Consider the following 21,797-nt stretch of genomic DNA (forward strand, 5'->3'; position numbering starts at 1 on the left):
AGCACGTTAATAAATAAGCACAGAAGGAAAGGAAAGGCAAGTGTAATCAGCCTCCTGGACTACTTCTGAAGTCAGTCCACCCCAGATGAAGCAACAAAGACATAAAACCAAAGAGATAGAGGACTTCCTGGAAAACCTGCCCATATATCTCAACATGGTACTAATTAGTTAATGAACTTATTGCACAATTTAAAAAAATAAATAAATACATTTAAAGTCTGGGAGAACAAGGAAGCACGATGACAATGTTCGTATCAGAGCAAAAAACAATGGAACAGTGTTGGCCAGATAAATTTCTCTCTGATCTCTGCTAACAAAGTGAAATAAATACAGGGAGAGAAAAGAAAAATTAAATAAAGTCTCCCACACATCTGGAGAATAACGGAATTATGGCAAAATGAAGCCATTTTAGACAATCCTACAAGCATACAGCGAGTGGCTTTTGGCACATGAGCCACAAACCTGAAGCCAACAGGATAAGTCATGTATTAAATTACTTCTACAATCCAAGTGATGGTGTCATTTCCAGCACCTCTTTTCTCTTATTACCAGGAACAATTTTATGAAACACTGCTGATAATAGGAGCTGACAGACCCAGCTGTAAAACTATAGCTTGTTCCCAGAAGGCTATAGAGTAGCAAGCATTTAACCCACTGATAGGGAATGAGTATGTTTAAGAGAGGGCACAATACCTTTGGTGTCTGAGATTCTCAAGACATTCCATAGCGTAAACTCAGAGCAAAACAGACCTGCTTGCCATTCAAGTTAAATAGACTTCCAGGAAAGGCAGTTAAGCAATCAATCGAATTTTATCATCAACTACAGACAGCTGTTTCAGTGTAACAACCACTACTGCAACACAGCACCTCAAAGGGTCTTTGGAACAGCTTGCTCTGTGTTGGGAGTGCAGCAGTTGCCTTTGCTGTGAATTCTGTGTGCAATGAAAAACACGGATGCTTTCTCTAAACAAAAAGAAAACTAAACCTGTGTTTTTCTGGTGTCTGGATAGTTGAGGATTTTTTTGGCAAGCAGGTATGTTAGTTTTCAAATGCTTACTTGCACCTAAATAAATAAATCCTAATTGGATTTATTTTTCTTAGGTATCACAAGAGGGCTTAAATATGACAGCAGAGTATGTAATTTAGATGGCGAGAAAGCAGAGTGAAACATCAATCCACACACTGAAGAAACAAAACCAACCCACTTCTACACTCTATTAGCGGGTAGAACTGGAAAAGGGCCAGGAAACGAGAACAGAGGTGTCAGTCAGGTCCCATAAAACGGATAGCTATGTATACCGTGAACCTGCAACTTGGAAAAAGTGATGAATGAGGACATATGACAGAGTTCTGTAAAATCACAAATGGCAAGGAGACAAGAAAGAGAGGTCATCAGGAAAACCATTAAAACAGCCTGATGACAGTTCTTTTTCATACCATGCAATAAACTCAGGGTTCACTGCCACAGAACACTATGGAGGCCAAAAGTAGAAAAGGATTATTTAAAAAGGGAATAAGTGCATTCATTAAGGCCAGGTCCAGAAGGAACTGCCAGTTCAGAAAGTCCAGGGACTGCTGGAACGGTGTCAGAGAAAGATCTCTGTATACAAGCTTTCTATTTTATGCTTCTGTGATCACCTGTTACTGGCTATTCCCAGAGACAGGACAGCAGATTAGATGGCCTTTTGTCTGACTGCATGTAGTGCTTCTCATGGATTAAAGCTCTTGATTTTGGCATGATTTAGAGTTTGGAAAGGTTAACTTAAAAAAAGAAAAAAGAAACGTTTTAAAAGCTTGTACGCCTCCTGTGCTTCCTCTTTCAATCCTCAGAGACCTGCTCCTTAACCATTCAGTTTCCATGAATGGTAAAGTGTTGCCGAATTAGCAACAAACAGGATTTCGTAACAGCCACTCAAAGCTCCATTATTGCACCCAGATCCTGCCCAGTCTCCCTTATAAAGCATTTCTCCTGACCCAGTCTCAGTTGCAGGTTAAACATCCATTTTTTCTCTTTACAACATTCTTGCTAAATCACTTTGTTTGACTGCTATATACAGTTAAGATACTAATCTGTTGGCCTCCTCTAGCTAAACCCTTCTCCCAGACCACTCATTTCTGTGTGGGTAAGTGACAATGGGAATCTACAGGAAGACTCCTTGTGGACAAAGTATTACTACGCTGTCTGTAAACATTCTTGTCTCACCCAGAATTTGCCACTTCGATCGGATTTAGCCTTCCAGCCAGTCAGACCAATACATTTCTGCAGTGCAGTAGAGTAAACAATGCAACACAGTCACTCTGAGTCTGTAGGTAGACAGACTGAAGTAGCAGCACAACTAAGTCAGAAAATCTCTTGCATTTATCTGGACACAGAGCAGGCTCTGAGACCAGTCATCACAGTTGCTTTTATATATAAAATATGTGTGCACACAGACATATGGACTAATACATTCATCACTCTCATTTTAGGGACCAACCATCCAAAGTCTATGCTTCACCCAGTAAATGTGCTTTAACTGGGGGTGCCGGGTGCATCCAGGATCACGCAGTGGCTTTAAAGACCACTTCATAAGAATATGGCTGTAGGTTCAAAAGCAATCAAGAGGTTACTGTTCCAGCTTGTTCAGTCTTCAGTTCTCCAGACTTCCCTTCCCAATCAAGATAACACACAGGTAGATTGTTTGTTTTTATCGCTCATAGTGGAGTTTGGACCCATATTACCTGGAATGAAAAGAAGTGAAAGTAATGTTAAGTAAATAAGGTCTGGATAAAATCTGGGCTCATGCTTCAAAACTCTCATTTTGTTTACTCTACACCTTGTGTTAGACTTAGTATTTCCTACTACTGTGAAATGAAGAGATGTTAAAGTAAGAGCAAATTCAAAGTATGCTATGGAGAAAACCACTGGAGAAGCATTTCCAGGCTTTGGCCTGTGCTCAGGCCAGCTGCAGTGGTATTCTCACGTCCCAGTTGGCACTGAAAAACAGTCTGGCCACGACTTGGGTGGGAGGTTTTCCAAAGGGGGAGGTATAAAAAAAAAAGTCAGGTCATCCATTTGATCCCCACACACATTCTCAGTAGAGGTCTTTTCATGTTCTGTGTTAAACAGCTCATGTACCAGTATTTCTACCATTTCCTTTGTAGGACAAATCCCAAGGCCCCAGGGTCTCTCACTTCAGCAACAGAAGTACACTGCTCGAATTTTTTATCATATTAGTTTTTTTCAACTGCTCACTCTATGGATTCCTTCTCCACGCTCCCAGTATCTGTACTTTTCAGTGCCTGCATCTCCTTCATTACAGCTAGTCGTTGGTCTGGATGCCCCAGCATAGTTTCCTCAAGCACTGCAATGAAGTGTGTTTGCAGAGGCTTTTGCAAGTAAAGGAGCTCATCTGTGCTCTAAGTTCAGTGAGACTTACATATACTATATATATTTACTATACATATACTGCCCTGGGCTTACCTATAGGCCAGGGCAGTCCGTACTGAGGCTGCCGTGTGGCTTGCAGTCACTCTGAACAAGGGCAGACCCCACTCATGTATTTGTACAGAAGGAAGGTATATGTACATCTCCCAAGCAGTTGGAGCCAGTGGCCATAATAGAGTGAGAACAGGGAGGGAAAACTGCCACAGGTCATGGTGACATGCTACTGAGAAGTCTCAACCTTGCCAAGATAAGGGAGCTTTCAACCCACTCACTGCCTCTGAACTGGGCTTCAAGTGAGTCATTTTTCATGTCACTCAGTTTGATATTTGATCAATGTTTTCCTCATCTATAGGAGATGGGAAGATAATAGCTTTCTCCTTCCCCCTCCTTCTTTCCACCTTCTTCCACACTGCAGCTTCTTAATATCCACATGGGAGGCTGCACCACAACCTGCCCTCACTTTTGTGGCTGCTTTGCATGCTACTGCCTCCTCCCCACATCTCCCCACATCTCTTTGTTCTACCTCCTGTCCCCACTTTGACCCACCCTGTATGTCACTACTAAGTTTATCGGTACTCCTATTTTGTCACCGCCCCTGTTCCCTTCCCTGTTTGTATCACACTCAAGACCCTCATGTTTACTTTCAAAAGTGTCTGTGCTCCTCTCTGCTTAATCTCTACTCCCAACTCCTTTATTCTTCTCACAGTATACTTGTCTTCTGACCTTTTTCTACAGATCCCACTACAGTCAGAGCAAACACACTCCTTGTATGCACCCAGCAACATTCTCCTCTTCCTCTATAGAAAAGAGGCTGAAAATTCCGATTACCAGCTGTCCATGATCCCACTTTGGCTGAAAAACACCACTGATAACTATGCAGCTATTTCTGCAGTATTGCCGTGCCCCGTGTAAATCCTATTCCTTGTTGCAAGAAGCACCCAAAAGTGAAATTCAAAATCCTGCTATTAAGTATATATGTTCTGCAACCAGTGCTCATGAGGAGCGAAGGCCAATGTATGGAGCAACTTGGGATAGCAGACCCTTCTGAATGAGCCCAATTTGATGACTGCAGGGGAGAAAACAAGACAAAAAGCCAGCGCCTTCCAAAGGAACGCAGCTTTCAAACCTTTGCAGTACTTCCCTGAAACTGCACACAGATGTCAGTGTCTTTGCTGATCACAGTCTGCCCAGCAGCAGCTTAAAGTTAACAAGATTCTGGTCAGGTTCAGAGCTGCTGCTGCTGTTGTGTTCCTAAGCAGGCAACAGTGAAATTCAAGAGTTGTGTCAATTTGATGATGTGGTTTAAGAAAACCTTGTGAAACAAAGCACTGTCTTTGCGCAGTGTGCCAGAACACCACCTCGGGATGTTAATTTGGACACTTATTCTGGGACATTACTATCTGTAGCCCTTGTATTTCCCAGACTCCCAATTCTGACTTGTAGGTATCCTTTTCTAGCATGCAAATACTGAGTCAGATTTTCAGACTACCACAGAACACACTTTCATCACTTCCCAGTTCGGATTCTCTTCATCACCATTTGCTCGTACAAGGCTGAACCTGACTTTTAGCCTACTTGAATAATGTCTTCCAATTACTCTGCAAACTGCTTGGGGTGTGGATTTAGTCTCTCTATGCATTTGCAAGGTGGGATGTGTCTCTGTGGTACTGGAGAATTAATAGTGACTTTGGAGGATGTGTGCACAGGCAGGCCCACAGGGCTTAAGTGTGCTGTTTAATCTTTACAAAAGGTAAGGGCAGCTATTTCAAACTGTGAAGCTCTGAATAATTGCATCCCAACCTGACGGCATACCAAACACCTTCTCCTTCCTTCATTTCACTTCTTACTTCCCTTCTGTCACCCAGACTACGATAGCACCAGTTTTTACTAGACTTGCTCGAAGAAAAGTTATACTTTTGAAACTAAGTCACTCCTACAGTTACACAAGAACAAAGTGCCTCCTATTTTTATCTTGAAGCTGGAATTCTATTAATGCCTATGTTCAAGAAATTTTTATTAAATCCTAATGAAGCATGAGCTACTGATTGAGTAGCTGCAGGATCTTCTGGGTAACACATTTTTTAACTCTTTCTCATGAGCCTCCCTCTTCCTAATGTGCCCTCTGCCATCTCTACTCACATGCCGCTTTGGGACCATTAGTTTAGAGAAACTTTCACCCAAGCAATGATCTTCCTTCAGCCTTTTACAACACCAGATGACCTAAGTCTACTTACACCATGCTTCAAAAGCTGTGGAGTCTCCCACTGCCACCATGAACAGGCATTCTCAGTTTGCATAAAACAAGAAAATACTTGCATGGACTCCTTGGAAAGACTCGTCAGGTGAGGAAGAGCACAGTGGGAAGGCTGGTGTGCCAGACCTTCCCTGCACCTGATCTCAATTCTTCCCTCATCATTACTGAAAGAGGTGTCAGCCTTCAGGAAGTGGCAATAAATAAAACCTGAACAACATAGCATGATAGTGGCTTTGGGGAAATGGCCCAGACCTAGCATCAGACTGTCTGGCCCAGATCCACTGTGCTGCCCAGAGTGTGCAATGCCCCACAAGGGGCCTCACTGGAGACTTTCGTGCCTTAATCTGGGCCTAATTTTATCATGACATTGCAGGAATGGTGGGCTGTCTGCTTTAAAACAGCTGACAGTGAGAAACTCGGAGCATCTCTGATCCTGCAAAGTGCTGACAAATCAGAGATTACACAATACCATACTTCTGTCACTAGAGGGTAGTGCAAGCCCTCAGGTCCACTCCTCCGAAAGGAAATGCCCATAAACCTCCCCATAGGTCTTCAGATACTGTTTTTCCTGGCTCTGAGGAATGCGGCCCACCAGCACACACTGCCTGTGTTCAAGCCGTAAAGTGATTTGGAGAGAGGACTTCTTTAGACCAGGGTTTCCTTCTGCCTCTCAAAATGCCAAACAGAAATCCTAAATAATCTTAAATGAACAATCCATGCTCTCTTACAGTTCCTTTCTCTTGTGTTCATTTGGTATTTTTGAGTCTGTCCTTCATTCCACCAGAAATATTTCCAAGGACCTAATCAATTGCTGCTGTTGACCTTCCCAATACCTTGCTTCTGTTTTTGGTCAGGAGAATGTCTTTCCATTTCACATCATGGCAGTCTCAAGGAAATTCAGTCTCTCTGTGCCTGCATTTCACATTCATCAGAGCACAGAATAGTCTGTGGCCAGAGAAGCTGAGGAAAAATCATCTCCCTGGAACTAGTTTATTTTCCTGCTGGCAGAGGATGTATGGACACCTAACTCAGCTCATTGAGAGAGGAAGACAACCAGGCTGAACAGTCCATAGATTTACTTCATTGTCATAAAACATCTAAAACCTTGGGAAGTTAGCTATGAACCCATAAATTGGGAGACATCTTTATCATTTATGTCTTCAACCAGATGAAGCCTTAGAAGGATGTAGTGAAAATATCAATCATGCATTCTATGATTAGCAAAGAAAGAAAAGTTGACATCTAGTACTTCTCCATAGTTTCCATTTTCAAAACCCTTATTTCAGAAGGTGATAAAGGAGCAAAATAAAGACTTCCACTTTCTCCTCCACTCCTTGCCCTCTCACCTCAACATAAAAATATTTTCCTCTCTTCTCCAGTTGTCACAGGAATCACATCCAACTAAACCCAAATGAGGAAAGGAAGGGTTACACTTAAAATCTGCCTGCACCCTGCTAGCCATGACAATAGTGAACATAGGCCAGGCTGGATGGGGCTTTGAGCAACTGGCTCTGGTGCAAGCTATCTCTGCCCATGACAGAGGAGTTGGAACTAGATGATCTTCCAGTCCAAACCATTCTAAGATACTGCCGCTGTTTACCAGGGCAGTGCACTTCCTGAACTGTATACACAACCTGTTTTACATAAGGAAATGTTCACCTTTCTCTCCCTTTGTCCCATATCCACTTGCTGAGAAGTATGGGGAAACATTTACATGAGAAGTACCAACTTTACAATAAGAATGCCACTAAATTGCCTTCAACTTAAATTGCCTGTATCATTTGAATGCAACTTCTACTTTTCTTCGATCCCGTGCAATTTAATGTAGAGGAAACAACACCACCTATCAGCCAGACTCAGAACAAGGGACACGGAGACAGAATATGCTGGTACCTGAGATGCCTCCAGTGCTCCGAACACTGGCACGGCCGATGCTGAGCTGCTCATATTCCAGTTTCATGTTCCCAAGATCTTCTCCTGAATGTCCTTCACTGGCAAAAGAGTTGGCCTCAATACTTGAGCCTGGAGACCGTTTGGCCTTGCGACTGAAAAGCCCACTGGCAAACCGCTTTCCTTGCTTTGAATTGGCCTGTGCATCTTCTTTCTTCACATCACGAATAGACTCTCTGGATTTGGATTTATTTTTCAGGTCCATGTGGAGCCGGGACAACAGTTTCTGAGGGCTCCGATTCAGTTTGTTCAAGTTCTCCAGAGGTGGATCAATTTCTGGGAACTCTTGCTCCAATGTGACTAAGTCATTCAGAAACTGATTTAACCGTTTCTTTGACTCACTTGATTCCTCCTTTTCCACATTCCCCTGATTATCTTGCCTGTGTCGCGAAGCCCAGAGCATCATATCACCACGAGTTGCCCCTGCCACTAAACCATACTTGGGGTTAATGAACTTCCGAGCCACAGTGGAGGAACGAAGGCCTGGCTTCCCAATTCCAAGAAGGAATGGGTTAGCAATACCCAGTTCCTTGTAGAAATTAACTTCCTCTGAGATAGCATAGAGCTCACGAAACTCAATGTCAAACATCTCCACATGCTGTCCTGTCAAGACTAGCAGGATGTTTCTGTCAATGTGCGATGAACTCCATGTGAAGCTGAAAGCAGGAAACAGAACCAACATTATATTTCTGGGTGCATTCTTGACCCAGCCCACCTAGCAATACCTAAGATACTACACAGGAATATGCAGCATCGTGCCATTTGCCCATATGTCCTTGCCAAGATAGGTCAGGATAAATAGATGAAGCTTATTACTGCTCTTCGTTAGGCATGCAAACTAGATCTGGAAGAAAAGGCCCTAAAACTCCGAAGGACAGTTTACCCTGTTTAAAAAGCAATACTGTATCAACAGGAGGAGCCCCCAGAATGGAAACCTCACTGAAGAGAACTCAACACAGTGGCTGGTGGGGAGTCCTTGCAGACCACCACCTGTTCCAGTATGGAACTATCTCTAGGCCACTGAAATGGTCCACTAGCTTGGGCATGTTCTGTTCTCTAAGGAGCAGCTTGTGCTCTGTGCCACCTTCTCTGTTGTCCCGCCCCAGTTTCTACACACACCACACAGATTACAGAGGCTAGAATAAGAAAGGGAATGATATGGAAAGAAGACTCTCAAGCAAAGTCATAGGCCATTCTTTACACAAAGAATGTAGCTTTGCCTCATGCAAAAGCGACCCACCTGTATGATCCAGTGGCCACCTTTTCACCATCCACCATCAGAAATCGGGATGCCAGTGTGCCTCTGATCTTCCCTGCTGGCATGTAGAACCCAACTCCTGTCACAGAACGTATACGGATATTCTAACAGGGAGGTGAAAAGACCAGATGTCACAATAAATAGGGCAGAGAATGATATAATTGCCAGCTCCAAGTCTTAACATGTCACTCACATTATCTCACTATTTCTGGGACTACAGCTCATTTAGTGTCATCCACCAGAAATCAGAAGGGTTGCAGAAAGAAAAGCATAGTGCTGTAAGACCTGTTGTCATCCCCTGCCAAAGCAAGTCACTCCCTTCCATCAGTTTATAGCCCTGTCCAATGGGTCAGCATCTTTGTAACCCTGCCTGCTGTCTTCAGCTATTCATCTTAGCCCACTGGCAAAACAATGCTTTCAAAATCAAGTAATCCTGCATCTCCAGTCCTATGCTGTAGCTCAGAAGGCCCAGCCCAGTTCAGGGGAATGATTCAGAGGGAGCTCTGAGTCAATTAGCACTCTCTAAATCCAGATCCCTACTCCACAGCACTCATGAGCTCTTCTCCAGGTTACATTAGCGGGACTACAAAAACCAAGGAAGTTTGCAACATCTGTGCAAAGGTGTAAAGGACAGGGTTACTTGGAGGGTACTGTATGAGAAAGGTGTAGATTAAGTTCTTTTTGTGCTTGTGTTGTGATTCCCATCAACACATGGCTTGACAAAACTGGGCAAATTAGAAGACTGGACAACTTAATTATTACAGAAGAGAGGAGAAAACAATTCCATTGTTCAAAAGATAAATGTTTCCTGTCTGATACAACAAAAGGAGAACCCTGACCTTTACAATTTTGCTATAAGAACCCCAAATAGAGTGTCCACCCAGATTCTTCACTATTCAACAGAGAGTGAAAAAACACAGAACGTTTTCTGAACAAAAGGTGTGGGGTACATCTACCGATGTCCTGAATAGATCAGCAAAAATCTCCGAAGAAGAGGAAGGAAAAACTTTTCACTGAGCGCATGGAAGTAGTTAGAAAAATACCTCTCCCCAAACCTCCTGCCTCACACCCTCTGGCCAGCAAACCTACAAGTAATAAAACAAAGCATTACCAGGCACAGAGAAAAAGCAGATTTAAGGTCACACAACTTTCATCAATAGATGTGTGCCTGCACTTACTATAAGGATAGGTTTGCACATATTGGGCCAAGCATTATTCTGCTCATGGGTCCTGGCTACATGTGGCTAAATCGCCAAAATGTCCAACATGAAACAACACCCCTTCCCCAAAAAACATTGTCAGTGTAAGTTTAGAGCAAATTATCTTGTCATTCTGACACACAAATATAGACCATTATATGCATCCGACCATCTGTTTCTGTAAGAATTCTTTTAACAATGAAAAACTCAGAGGTATTGTGATCTGGAGTAATAAATCCAGGGTTGGGAGTCAGATAGTCCCAAGTGTAATCACAGTTCTGATGCTATTTGCTGTGATGCTCTGGGAAAGTCAATTCACCTTTGCCTCATTCTTCCTCCATCTGCAAAGCAGGAGAATCATGAGGATTCAGCTAATGCTAGCACAGCCTTGGATCCCACAAAGAGCTAAGTCCTATGATTATAAACCTCACTGACAGCTTAAATATTGATAGGCTATAGAAATCAGTGCACAGGAACAAGTGATGATAGAATGCAGATCTCTTTCAAATAGCATTTTTCTGACTATAACTCTTACCTTTTGAATCTGCTCCTCTTCGCCCCATTAAAATACAGCAGTAGCAATACAAATTCTGACTAACAGTAACTGATGATACTACTATTTTGCAGTCGTCTATTGCTTGATCTGTCTGGAGTCATGTGTGGGCATTAGCTAATTAATGCTCACAACACTGCTGAAAGTATTATTACCCTGTTTTAAAGATGAGGAGCCTGAGAGAGAAAAAGATGAAGTGATTTGCCCAAGGCCTAGCAGTGAGTCATATGTGTGGGATGCTGAACACAGGTTGGCTACAGCATGGGAGAAAGGGTGCCCCTTCCAGTATTTAGAATAACATTTGTAGCTGGCTGGCTGATCACCTGAAATAATTACTTTCCTTGCTGAGTAAAGCTGAATGCTGGATTGGCTAACTTGTGGAATATTGATTGCAAGTGACAAGAAGGACTCTGTTTTTCAAATCAGTCAACACACGGGTCCTGTACCTTTGTGAATCAAGAAATACCAACCTGTGTGAGCAGAAAGTTTCTGAGCATGTAACAAGTGTGGATTTTATTGTGTTTGTATGTTACGTCATCTTCTTTCAGTGGGAATAAAGCACACCTGAATTCCTGCAGTAATTGAACTACACATAATACTTAGAAAGACATAGAGGAGATAGAACCAAACAGCCGAATACATAAACCTTCTTGAACAGAGCAGGCACAGGAGTGCATAAATATATCTTGAAATGCAGAAAACAAGCACAAAGTCATATAAACACCGAGTCACTTAGGTTATTTGTATAATGTTTTCTGCCTTGAAGAGACACGGAGCATTTGTAGGTTGATACATCAAGCTGTACAGAGGAGGAACAAGCCTGGGTTCATGTACTACAGACTACACAACAACAAAAGAGGAAAGACAAATACAAATGAGGTGATACTGCAGCCATTTTGGGGAGTGTGGGGGGGACACTACTGTTATAATAGTAATAAATATTTTGGATGGATGACCAGAGTTCACCAGATAGAAGTGACCCCTCCAGATCTGTTACTCTTGCAGAAGCCTGCTTGAGATTTGTCATATCCTGGCTTATGAAAGCTGCAGCCTGCATTAAATGTCCACATTTACTTTATACAGGCGTGCACCACTCCTCATCACAAGCAGTGACTAACGTCTCCCTGGCAGCAACTTAATATGAACTAGTAACAGTCAAGCCTGACAGAGCATCCTAATACAAAGAGTGAAGGAATCAGTCTTCCTTGTTTTATTGTGACACACTTTTAAAGCTCACCCTGAATCCATGGAGAGATAAGTTAGACCCAGTTTAGAAAGGTTGTGTTGTCACTGACACTTTGTTACCACTGGACAGACCTGGGCATTAGTGCTTACAGCTGGGGGTGAGTTGGGAGGCTACTCGAGACAGACCCTAAAAGGAAGCATTTTAAGTACTTCCAAAAGGGAATCTTGTGTGTACTTTTCCTTTTAGAACAACTGCTGACATATATGACCTTTATTTCAAGTTGAGATGGATGGCATGAGCGACCTCTAAACTAACAGGCAAAAGCAGTAGCCGATAGATGACAGTGACTCAACAGACCCTTATATTGACTGTGGTTTTCCACAATTTTTCCACAATTCCACATTGAATGTGGAGATCCCCTTTCTGCTGTCCCTGGAAAGATCAGATCCCTTCAGTCAACAGCGTTCGTTGGGATAGCTCCTATCCTTTGTTTTCTTGTACTACTGCTTCACCCTACGTGTTTGTCACGAACAGTTCTGGAAAAGGCATGCTTGGTGACAAAATAGTAAAACTTGCAGGTATTCGAACCATAGAATCACAGAACAGTTGGGGTAGGAAAGGACCTCAAGATCATCCAGTTTCAACCCCTCTGCCATGGGCAGGGATGCTTCACACTAGACCATGTCGCCCAAGGCTCTGTCCAACCTGGCCTTGAACACCACCAGAGATGGAGCATTCACCACTTCTTTGGGCAACCCATTCCAGTGCCTCACCGCCCTCACAGTAAAGAGCTTCTTCCTTATATCTAACCTGAACTTTCCCTGTTTAAGTTTAAATCCATTGCCTCTTCTCCTATTGCTGCAGTCCCTGATGAAGAGTCTCTCTCCAGCATCCCTCTAGGCCCTCTTCAGATACTGGAAGGCTGCTATGAGGTCACCACGCAGCCTTCTCCAGGCTGAACAGCCCCAACTTTCTGAGCCTGTCTTCATACAGGAGGTGCTCCAGCCCCCTGATCATCCTCGTGGCCCTAATATATACAAATATTGATAAGAAATTCCAAAAATTAGGCAGAAGCTTTTAAGAGTTCAAGAGTGTAAGAGAAGTTTTAAGAGTGAAGTGAGGGTAGGAATTCCTTACATGTTGGGAAAATGAATGTAAAAATTAACATGAAGGTGAAACTTCCTGCAGGTAACTTATTCCCTGGGCTTGCTTGGAGCTCTAAGTGATCTCCCTGTCTTTGAGCAGGAGTGTCTGTTACTGTGGTCTTGATTAGCAGAAGCTAATCAAGAAAGAGAGAAAGAGAAGTCGTCTGAATGATGGTGAGAACAGCCACCCTCAGATCAACTAAAAGAGAATTTTCGTGGGACTATGAATTTTGTAGTTGAGTACTTCGATTCATCGTGATCTCTGAAGAGCACTCTTGTTGTGACTGACACTTTGTTATCACTGGACAGACCTGGGCCTAACAAACATAACAGAACTCTGGCAAACCATGTCCTGTAGGCTCAGGAAGCCACATGACTTATACATACAGGACATGCTCTTACTAACAGAATGGGCATGAATGGGCCAGTGGTTGAATTTCAGTGTTTGTTTAGTGATCTCTGGCCTTCAGAAAAACATTGAGGTTTTCTCATTTCATGCTTGGAGTCAGTAAAGAACTTTTTGTCTTTTGTTTTGTGAGGTACTGTCTTCCTACAGCAGTTTCCCTCCTGGGAGACTGTCAGCAGATCATGATACTTTCCCATCCCAAAATGATACACTAGCCAGGAATTTTGTGAAAATGGCTAGCACTGTATATAGACAAAGGGGCAAAATCCAGCGTTAACAGTAAATCTCCCTGTATTAGGACCGTTGAAGTATTCACTCTGTGCTGGATGAACACAGCAATGGAAACAAAAGGGCAGGAATCAGTGAACGATCTGAGTGGTGACAGAAGACAGAATAAGCATCCTCTCCCTGCAGCAATGACAGCCCGTGGTAGCATGTCATCGCTCTTCCTCTTTCCCTGGGATCCTTTTCCCTGCCTCTAAACTTTGAAGTTACATCCCGTATTGCTGCAGCTTTCTGAGGAAAAAGCCTGTATTGTTCAAGTACTCCAAAGGAACGGTGGGAAGGGCAGGAAGGATACTAGTGGCCTGCTGGTGAAAATCTTTTAGAAGAAAGCAAAATGATTACACAAAAAGACTGTGTAAGGAAAGAATGTTTTCCCTGATGCTGAAAATCTGTGGGGAAAAAAAAAAAAAAAACAGACATCAAAGCAGATATCAGAAGAAAGTCATAAATAAGGAATGGGTGAATGATAGAGTTAACTGTACTAGAGTTTCTTATTCTTCCTCAGCAATTCGAGCATCATCTGTGATCAATGTGGGACAAAATGATTCTGCCTGAGTAAGACCAGAGGCCCAGCTTGCTGTCTTTTAAAATCTGGGTCTTCAACACCAAAAGATCAAAATGACCCTCAACACATTGCATCAATGAGGTGGAGGTAGGGGAAGTCATGAAGGAGAAGACTTACCCAGGGAATCTCAAGCAAGGTTATCTAAAGCCTGGTGATTCAGGGCAATCACTGTATGATGACTTCCGCCATACTGACCCAAGCAGCAGCATAAATACATCCAAGGCAGCCTTGGGCAGGATACTAAGAAGCTATCTTCCCTGAGAGGCAAATGACTTGTTTCCCCTTACAGGAATACTCTTCCCAGACCTTCCATAGGACTATAAACAGGAATAAACTGCACTGACCTTAGCAAGATTAGCTAAAGCCTTATCCACACTAGAAAAGAAATACAATTATATTAAGGGCAATTTAAGATACAGTCTGAGATAGCTGGGGAGGAGGGCAAAAAGTTGAAGGACAGCACTCTGTGGGTTGGAACTCTGCAGAAGTATGAATAACTAGGTCAAAAAAAGAATGTTAAAAAGTCCTTCGCAATGGATATCCTTCAGCTCAACTTAGCAGGAGTCTAATCAAAAACATAGCAAGGGCTGCTGTGAGAGAAGGAAAGCACAGAAAGGACACAAGAGAGTTTTCTCCTGCTATTGAAGACATCAGTTTGAACTCTACCTCTTTGGAAAGGGTAACACAAGAAGGCTGCTACAGGACCTAGTCACTGCTGTGGCATGTCACTGGATAATTGGTTTTGGAGGGTAAAGTCTGGGTAGATACCTATGGAGAAAGAGGTAGAGGAAAAGCAGAAGGGGGCCACTTCCTGTTTAAAAATGGAGAAGGCAGACAAAATGGAACTCACCTCTCTAACAGCATTGCAACTTTTTCTAAAATGCCAGGGCATCTTTTCATTCATTCTATCCAGGACTTAAAATACGCAGTACTGAAGGCATCATTCCTACACATGATGGACACGGTGAGAAAAGTACTGGTAAATGGGTACCAGAGCAAATGGATCTACTGCTATGATTTCACAGTTTTGTACCAAAGAGATTCAACCCTAAGCCACAGTATACCCCTGAAGCTTGAAAAAGGTCTGTCTTGCTTTCAAAGACAACAGAGGAAAGAAACTTCTATCTCTGTTTTGGAGAAAGATGAGAAAGCTGCTTGGCTGGATGTCTTTTTTGATGAAGTCCAGAAACTCAGAGCAGAGTGATAGCTCACAGGAGCACTGTTCAGATATATGCAAGTAATTTTCATCCAGAACTAAGATGATTCTCCTAAAATGGTTAATATCAGAGAATCATAGAATAGTTTAGGTTAAAGATAATCAAGTCCAACTGTTAACCAATATGAGCCCATATGATCTTCAGAGCTTTTTGAGTTTTGGTTGTGGATTTGTCTTTTAACTATTAATTGAGTGTTTATGGAAGATCTGCCCTTCCTCCAGGCAAAAAGGCTTTATTCCTCCCCCCATCCCCACTGCTCGGAACAGCTGGATCACAAGAGGGGAGAGTCTGGCATCCCATAGGTTGTTTCCAACCTAACAACTTTGTCAGTATTCAGAACAAGTCTGTAGTAGTGACAGTGACTAAAAAACATGAAAAAGGCAAGGAATACACCACAACACTAACTATAAACACACAAAGGATTTCAGTCAGCATGTAATGGAATGAGATTCTGCTGAGGCTGCTTCTGCCAGCCAAGCTAGGCTGACAACTCAGTTGTGCTGCATGCACTATATGAAGGCATTCTCTGGTATGGAACTGGGGAGCAGCTATGCTCCTCAATCCCTTATGTTCGCAAGCAAAGGACTGCAAGCTCATTCACTCCCAGCTGACCACTGCTGGATAGGAAAGTCTTGATTTCACAGAGTGTATTTGTCCTATAACTAGGATCCATGCAGACAACTCATAGTGCTACACTGCACTTTATTTTGAATCCTTGCAAACAAGAATTTACTCAGACAATTTTCTTCCCAAACAGGAATTTTTAGGTCACAAGGTCTCAGGTGAAATGCAAAAAAATCCAAATCTTTCCTTTCTCTTGCTTTCTGTATTAGCATGTCACTCTCTTATCCCTCCATGTTCCATCAACCCCTGTCTAAGTGCTGTGATGTGACTTGCAGGAAGACATGTTGTCGTGGTTTAAGCCCAGGCCGTAAATTAGAACCACATAGTCTACTTCCCCCCCCCCTTTCTTCCCCCCGCTCCTGGAGGGACGGGGAGGAGAATCAAAAGAATGCAACTCCCACGGGTTGAGATAAGAACAGTTTAATAACTAAGGTATAACACCAATCACTACTGCTACCACCAATAATAATAACGATAAAGGAAATAAGGCAAGAGAATACAACCGCTCACCGACCGGTACCTCACCCCCACCCCGCAGTGTTCTAGCCCTTCCGGGTAACTCTCAGTTCTATCCTGGGCATGATGTGCTCTGGTATGGAATACCTCTTTGGCTAGTTTGGGTCAGGTGTCCTGTCTCTGCTTCCTCCTGCCTTCCCCTCCTCCCTGGCAGAGCATGAGACTCATAAAGTCCTTGGTCAGGGTAAACATTCTGACCAGCAACTGGAAACATTGGCTTTATCAGTATTATTCCCAGGCCGAGTCAAAACCACAGCGCTGCACCAGCTACTAAGAAGGAGAAAAACTGACTGCTGCTGCTGAACCCAGGACACATGTGTTTTGCCTGTCTGAGTGAACTCCAAGCTTCATTACTCCTGACCTGCAGGAGCTGAGATTCGGTATTGAATATCTTACCCGGATCTGTAAGTCACTGAGGTCAAGGCATCTGCACATTTCCAGGAAGAGCTTCACACCCTCCTCATCTAGGATTATGTAGACTGGGATCCAGCGCTTATATGCTGCATCAACAATATCGCGGAAGATGTCCCGGTCTGTAAATACATCCATGACTACTGCGATAATCTGGAAACAAGAAGAGTGTAGACAGACAACTGAATAAAATATTACAAACTGAAAGGGAGGCATGTCACACTGGTGCAAAAAAAAAGGAGAGCACAGATACCAGAATATGGAGGAGGAGGATACAGGAGAAACAAAAGTACAGGGATGTACATGCCCAAGCACTGCCGATAATCTTGTAATTTTCTGGTTTGGCTCCTGCTGCACTTTGGAAGGAACTTAATAAATGTCTTTTGAGATTTCTCCTTCTTCTAAGGGAAGATGGAGTATTTCAGCAGCCTGGGGAATGCCCAACACCTGATTTCCCCTCTGTATTGTGAAACTTTTGTTGCCTCTGTACGGATCCACTTAAATCAAAGAACACCACTGAAAATAGATTGAAAAAGAAGAGTGAAAAACACAGCTCTGACACTTACTCAGAAGGTGACTAATGGAAAAATGAATGTGCTGAGGAACCAAGGCCTGAATCCTCAGCCATGATGCATAGTCCAGAGAACAAGAGTTTTATTTTCGTTTTTTCCCAGTTCCCTGTAAGAAGTCTGCTCTCAGGGGAATGGCTGAGGAATGTCTTATGGAGCTCAAACATAAACACCTCATATCTATCAGGAAGGGACTGGGGTGAGTATTCAAGACTTGAAGGCAAAATGATCATTCCCTCTCTTCACATGTATACTTTTTCTGGTATAAAACTATGCCTCTTTCCAGGCATAGATTTTACATGAAAACAAAAGGCTGCACTGACGTGACAGACAAGCCTGAACATCAATAGGATGAGTAACAACAAAACCAAGAAGGTTCTGGGCAATTTTAATGCTGAACTTAGATGTTTTGTCATTCTTCTCCCTTTCTCATGCTGACAGTATGCTGGGAAGAGTTGCCTCAATTTCCCAGGTGCTGGGGTCACAGTGACAAGCCCAGGCTGTGGTGAGGATGGCACATCCAGGTGAATGCAGCTGAAGACTGGATTGAACAGTAGGATTTTCTTCACTTGAAGTTTGGAAGAAACGCAGCTGAAGTTGAAAGAACCCCCTATGGAAGGGGGAATAATTCTCACCAGAGACTTCTTTCCTTTCAAAAATGCCCTTGAACAAATTGCTTTCGGGAAAGTGATGCCACAGCAAACCCCTACTGTGTTTGCTGAGTCTCTGCTTGTACGGCCAACAACAACCAACACATCTGCTCTGTCAGGCTCCTTCTGTCAACAGTGCTTACACAAGCTTTTCTTTGTTAGAAAAAGGAAAAAAGAGCTGACATTGTGCTCATGCTCATTATTAACATGTAGGTTACTGATACAGGTGAACTATAGTGGAGCTACATTACACTAATAATAAGCCCCCATATAACTTTTGCTAGGCAGAACTGGATTTCCAGTCCTCCCTTGGTTCTCATTTCCCAGCACAAAGCAGCAAGATGCAAGGAATATTACCAGAACCTCTGAAAATTAAAATACACTGAACTTTTGCCACTTTATTCCTGCATAACTCCATATACAGGCAGATTATAATTAAAGGCATGAACAGTTCATGCAGTAATTCAGGCCTGTTACGCTCCTGCTCCCCCCCCCCCCCCCCATGGTATTGACGTAGTAATTTAGGAACAAGAATATTCATTTGAAACAAGAACATCCACATAGAATATATCAAGAATTGAGAGCAGAAGTGTTGCTTTCTTTCCATCCCTTCCATTTGCAATGAGTTCAATGACTGCAGAAATTACACCATGTCCTGGACAAACCGTTAATTGTTGTTACTGGCCTTACAATATTGAGTGGATGGTTCCCTCCAGGCCTTGGGGCCCTGGATCAGTTCAGGCTTCTTGGCAAGACTGTGAATTAAACCCATGCAAACTGCAGCCCTGTTCGAAAAGTAGATGAGCTGCCTTGCAGATGGCACTTCCAAGCCAGCAAAATGTGCAGTGGGCAACCCCTGTTGTTGTGTTAAGTCTTCTCATATCCTTGCCACAAGATTACCTAGGAGCGTTCCCAAGTACAGCAAGTCAGAGCATGAGTGTCTGCCCCTGCAAGAGGTTTTCCCCATTCTTCTGTCTATCCCATGGATAATAAACTTATCTATTAGGCCCATAGGTGTGCCTAGCTCTTCATAGATATGTGAAGATTGGCAAGCATTAACTTGCCAATCTCACTGCAGCAAGGCAGCTTAATTAGCATATGTTTGTAAAACACTGATGATAAGCCACCCACAGACATGTGCCACATTACTAGTATCTGTTTAGACCCCCCTCAAAAAAACAAAACCAACAAAACCCCACTCTCCTCTGCTGAACTAAAAGCTGCTACCTGGAGACCTTTAGTTTCCAGGGCCAGCTCAGCTGAACACAATAGGCATAGTTATCATGAAAAGGACCATTAAACACTCAAATGGCTGTTAAACTGAAACCACCTTTGGGCTGGGAGGGGCACAGTTTGTCCAGTCAGTGAAAAACATGAAAATCTACAAAGGAATTAATTATTTCCAGGTGCCAGGCACAGCTATGAAACAGCAGTTTCCCAGTGCTTTCCCAAATGCCTCTACACACTTGGAGCAGCGCAAAGATGATGTGACGTTGCACTAAATAGGAGCATGAGGATTTTGCAGCTTCTGGCTCTTGGATACGACTGATCACATCAGTCACTGAACAGGATTTTGGGGTGTGCATGTACTTTTGTGAGCAGGCAGCCGTGAAGATCACCCGCTGGATTAATTAATGTCTCTCTGGAAGTTTTCAGTGTCTCCCAGCAGATTTGGGTTTAACAAGTCTGCTAAAGTTGTGTGTATAGTGTGTGCTGGCGGGGCCAAAGAAAGGGGGGATGAAGCAGGTGGAGGAGGAAATCACTGCTGCATTAAGGAGAAGAAAAACCAAAAAGCAGAAAAACTAAAAGCAGGAATGAGTCTGCTGGGCTGTTAGCCCCCTTTCCCATGGGGGATGTCAGCCCTGAAGGGGATCTGTTCTTGGGTGGTTTTCCCTGGAAATTTCATCTACATCTAGAAAAACCTCCTCATTGCCCTCTCCTATTCAACACAAGCTGTTGTAGCATCGTGGCTAGTTTGTTTTCTTGCCATGAGTGTTCTGTCACCACTAACAGTCCTTTCCAGCCAAAGATAAATAGGAGGCACAGCCACATATTGTCTGGCTGCTCCCAGTCCAGGCTGGATGGTGTTGAGACCACAAAAAATAAACCTAATAAACCACCACTCCATAACCACACTCGCTGCCCTGTGTTTAACGAGGGATACCTGCACATACAGGTTGGACTTGACGATCTTAAAGGTCTTTTCCAACATAGCTGATTTTATGATTCTACAAGAAGGCTGGCCATGACAGCATCATAACCTGCCTTCCCCTGAGTCAGAGGATCAGACTGGTGCAGAACAAAGCAAACCACCAACCAGTCTGGGGGTTGAGGGATGTGTAAGGGTTTAACCCCATCCTGGGCATCAGCTTTGGCAACGAGTGCCTGGCAGCAAACTCCAGGGAGAGCCCTGCCTGGTGGACACCAACCAACTGGAGCGCGTACAGAAGGGGCCAAAGAGGAAAGCCTGGCCATGGTGGGCGAGCTATTGCCTCCCTTCCACCCCATGCATCTCCAGCCCAAGCCCTCCATGCAGGCAGCCATGGCCCAGACGTGAAGGCAGGCAGGGATGCCTCGTCGAGGCCAGCAGCCTCATGTGGTGGCAGGGCCCTACCTTCTGTGCCTGCTGGATCATCTCCCGCACCACCTCCTTCAGGTGCGGCGCACCCTCCTTACGGGGGTGCGTGAAGAGGGCCACCCGGCTGATGCCCCTGTAGAAGGTCTTGTCGGTCCAGCCCAAGTCCAACGGGGGCACCTCCGTGTCCGAGCACTCGGGCCAGTAGGCCAGCGAGAGGGTCTCTCCGCCGGGCCCCCGCGCTACCTTGCCACTCTCCGCGGGGTCGTCGTACCCTCGCCATCCGCTCCGCAGGGCCTGAAGCTCCCGGCTGGAAAGAAAGTCGCGGAGCTGCTCCTTCCTCAGCGCCTCCCGGTAGGCCGCCTCGCCCCGGGTCACCAGTGCTTCCAGGGCCCGGCGCTGCTCCTCGCTGTAGTAGAAGCGGGCCTGGGCCTCCGTCACCTTCTCATTGACGTGCAGCTCGTCCAGCAGCAGCACCTGGGACTCCGCCATGCCGCCGGCTCCCGCAGCGCCGGCCGGCCGGGACGGGACGCTGCACGAGGAGGGAAAGGCAGTGCCAGTACCGCCTCACCTGGCCTGCCCGAGCCCGCCCCGACGGGTGGGGCGGCCGCGCCGCCCTGCGCCGGCCCCGCACGCTCCACACTGTCCCCTCGGCCCTACCCCTTTCCCGGAGGCGGCCCCGAGGCGGAGTGGGGCAGGGGTGGCAGTCCCACGGCACGGCCCATAGCGGGGTCCTTGACCAGAGCGCTTGGAGCAGAAGCAGGCCTGGGCGCAGAGTACAAACACAAAAGACTATTAAAGAGAGGTTCTCCCCCTTTTCTCAGACGTGGCAGCCAGCCGGGGGGTGCTCATGGGGGAAAAGAGGAGGGCCGCGAGTAGGACCGGGATGGAGCCAGAGCACCACGGTGGCCGCAAGCCATGGCCGGTCGGCTGCAGCGGGCCGCTAGCCAGGCCTCTTCAAACCCACTTACAGAGCAGCAGCAGCAGCAGCTCAGCGGCTCCAGAAA

At 44.6% G+C, this 21,797-nt stretch overlaps 1 protein-coding gene across 1 annotated transcript; it reads right to left on the reverse strand.

Moving 5' to 3' along the window:
* Window positions 1-2,656: 2,656 nt before the first annotated feature.
* FAM83F (family with sequence similarity 83 member F) lies at window positions 2,657-21,282 on the reverse strand (the record flags this gene model as incomplete). The annotated part of the gene is made up of 5 exons (XM_080636905.1): window positions 2,657-2,721; window positions 7,575-8,287; window positions 8,872-8,993; window positions 16,982-17,149; window positions 20,830-21,282. The coding sequence occupies 5 exons, from the start codon at window positions 21,280-21,282 to the stop codon at window positions 2,657-2,659; spliced, it is 1,521 nt and encodes a 506-aa protein (XP_080493031.1).
* Window positions 21,283-21,797: the final 515 nt, after the last annotated feature.

Source organism: Psittacula echo (assembly GCF_963264785.1).
Source record: "Psittacula echo genome assembly, chromosome: 1".
Lineage (NCBI taxonomy): Eukaryota > Metazoa > Chordata > Aves > Psittaciformes > Psittacidae > Psittacula > Psittacula echo.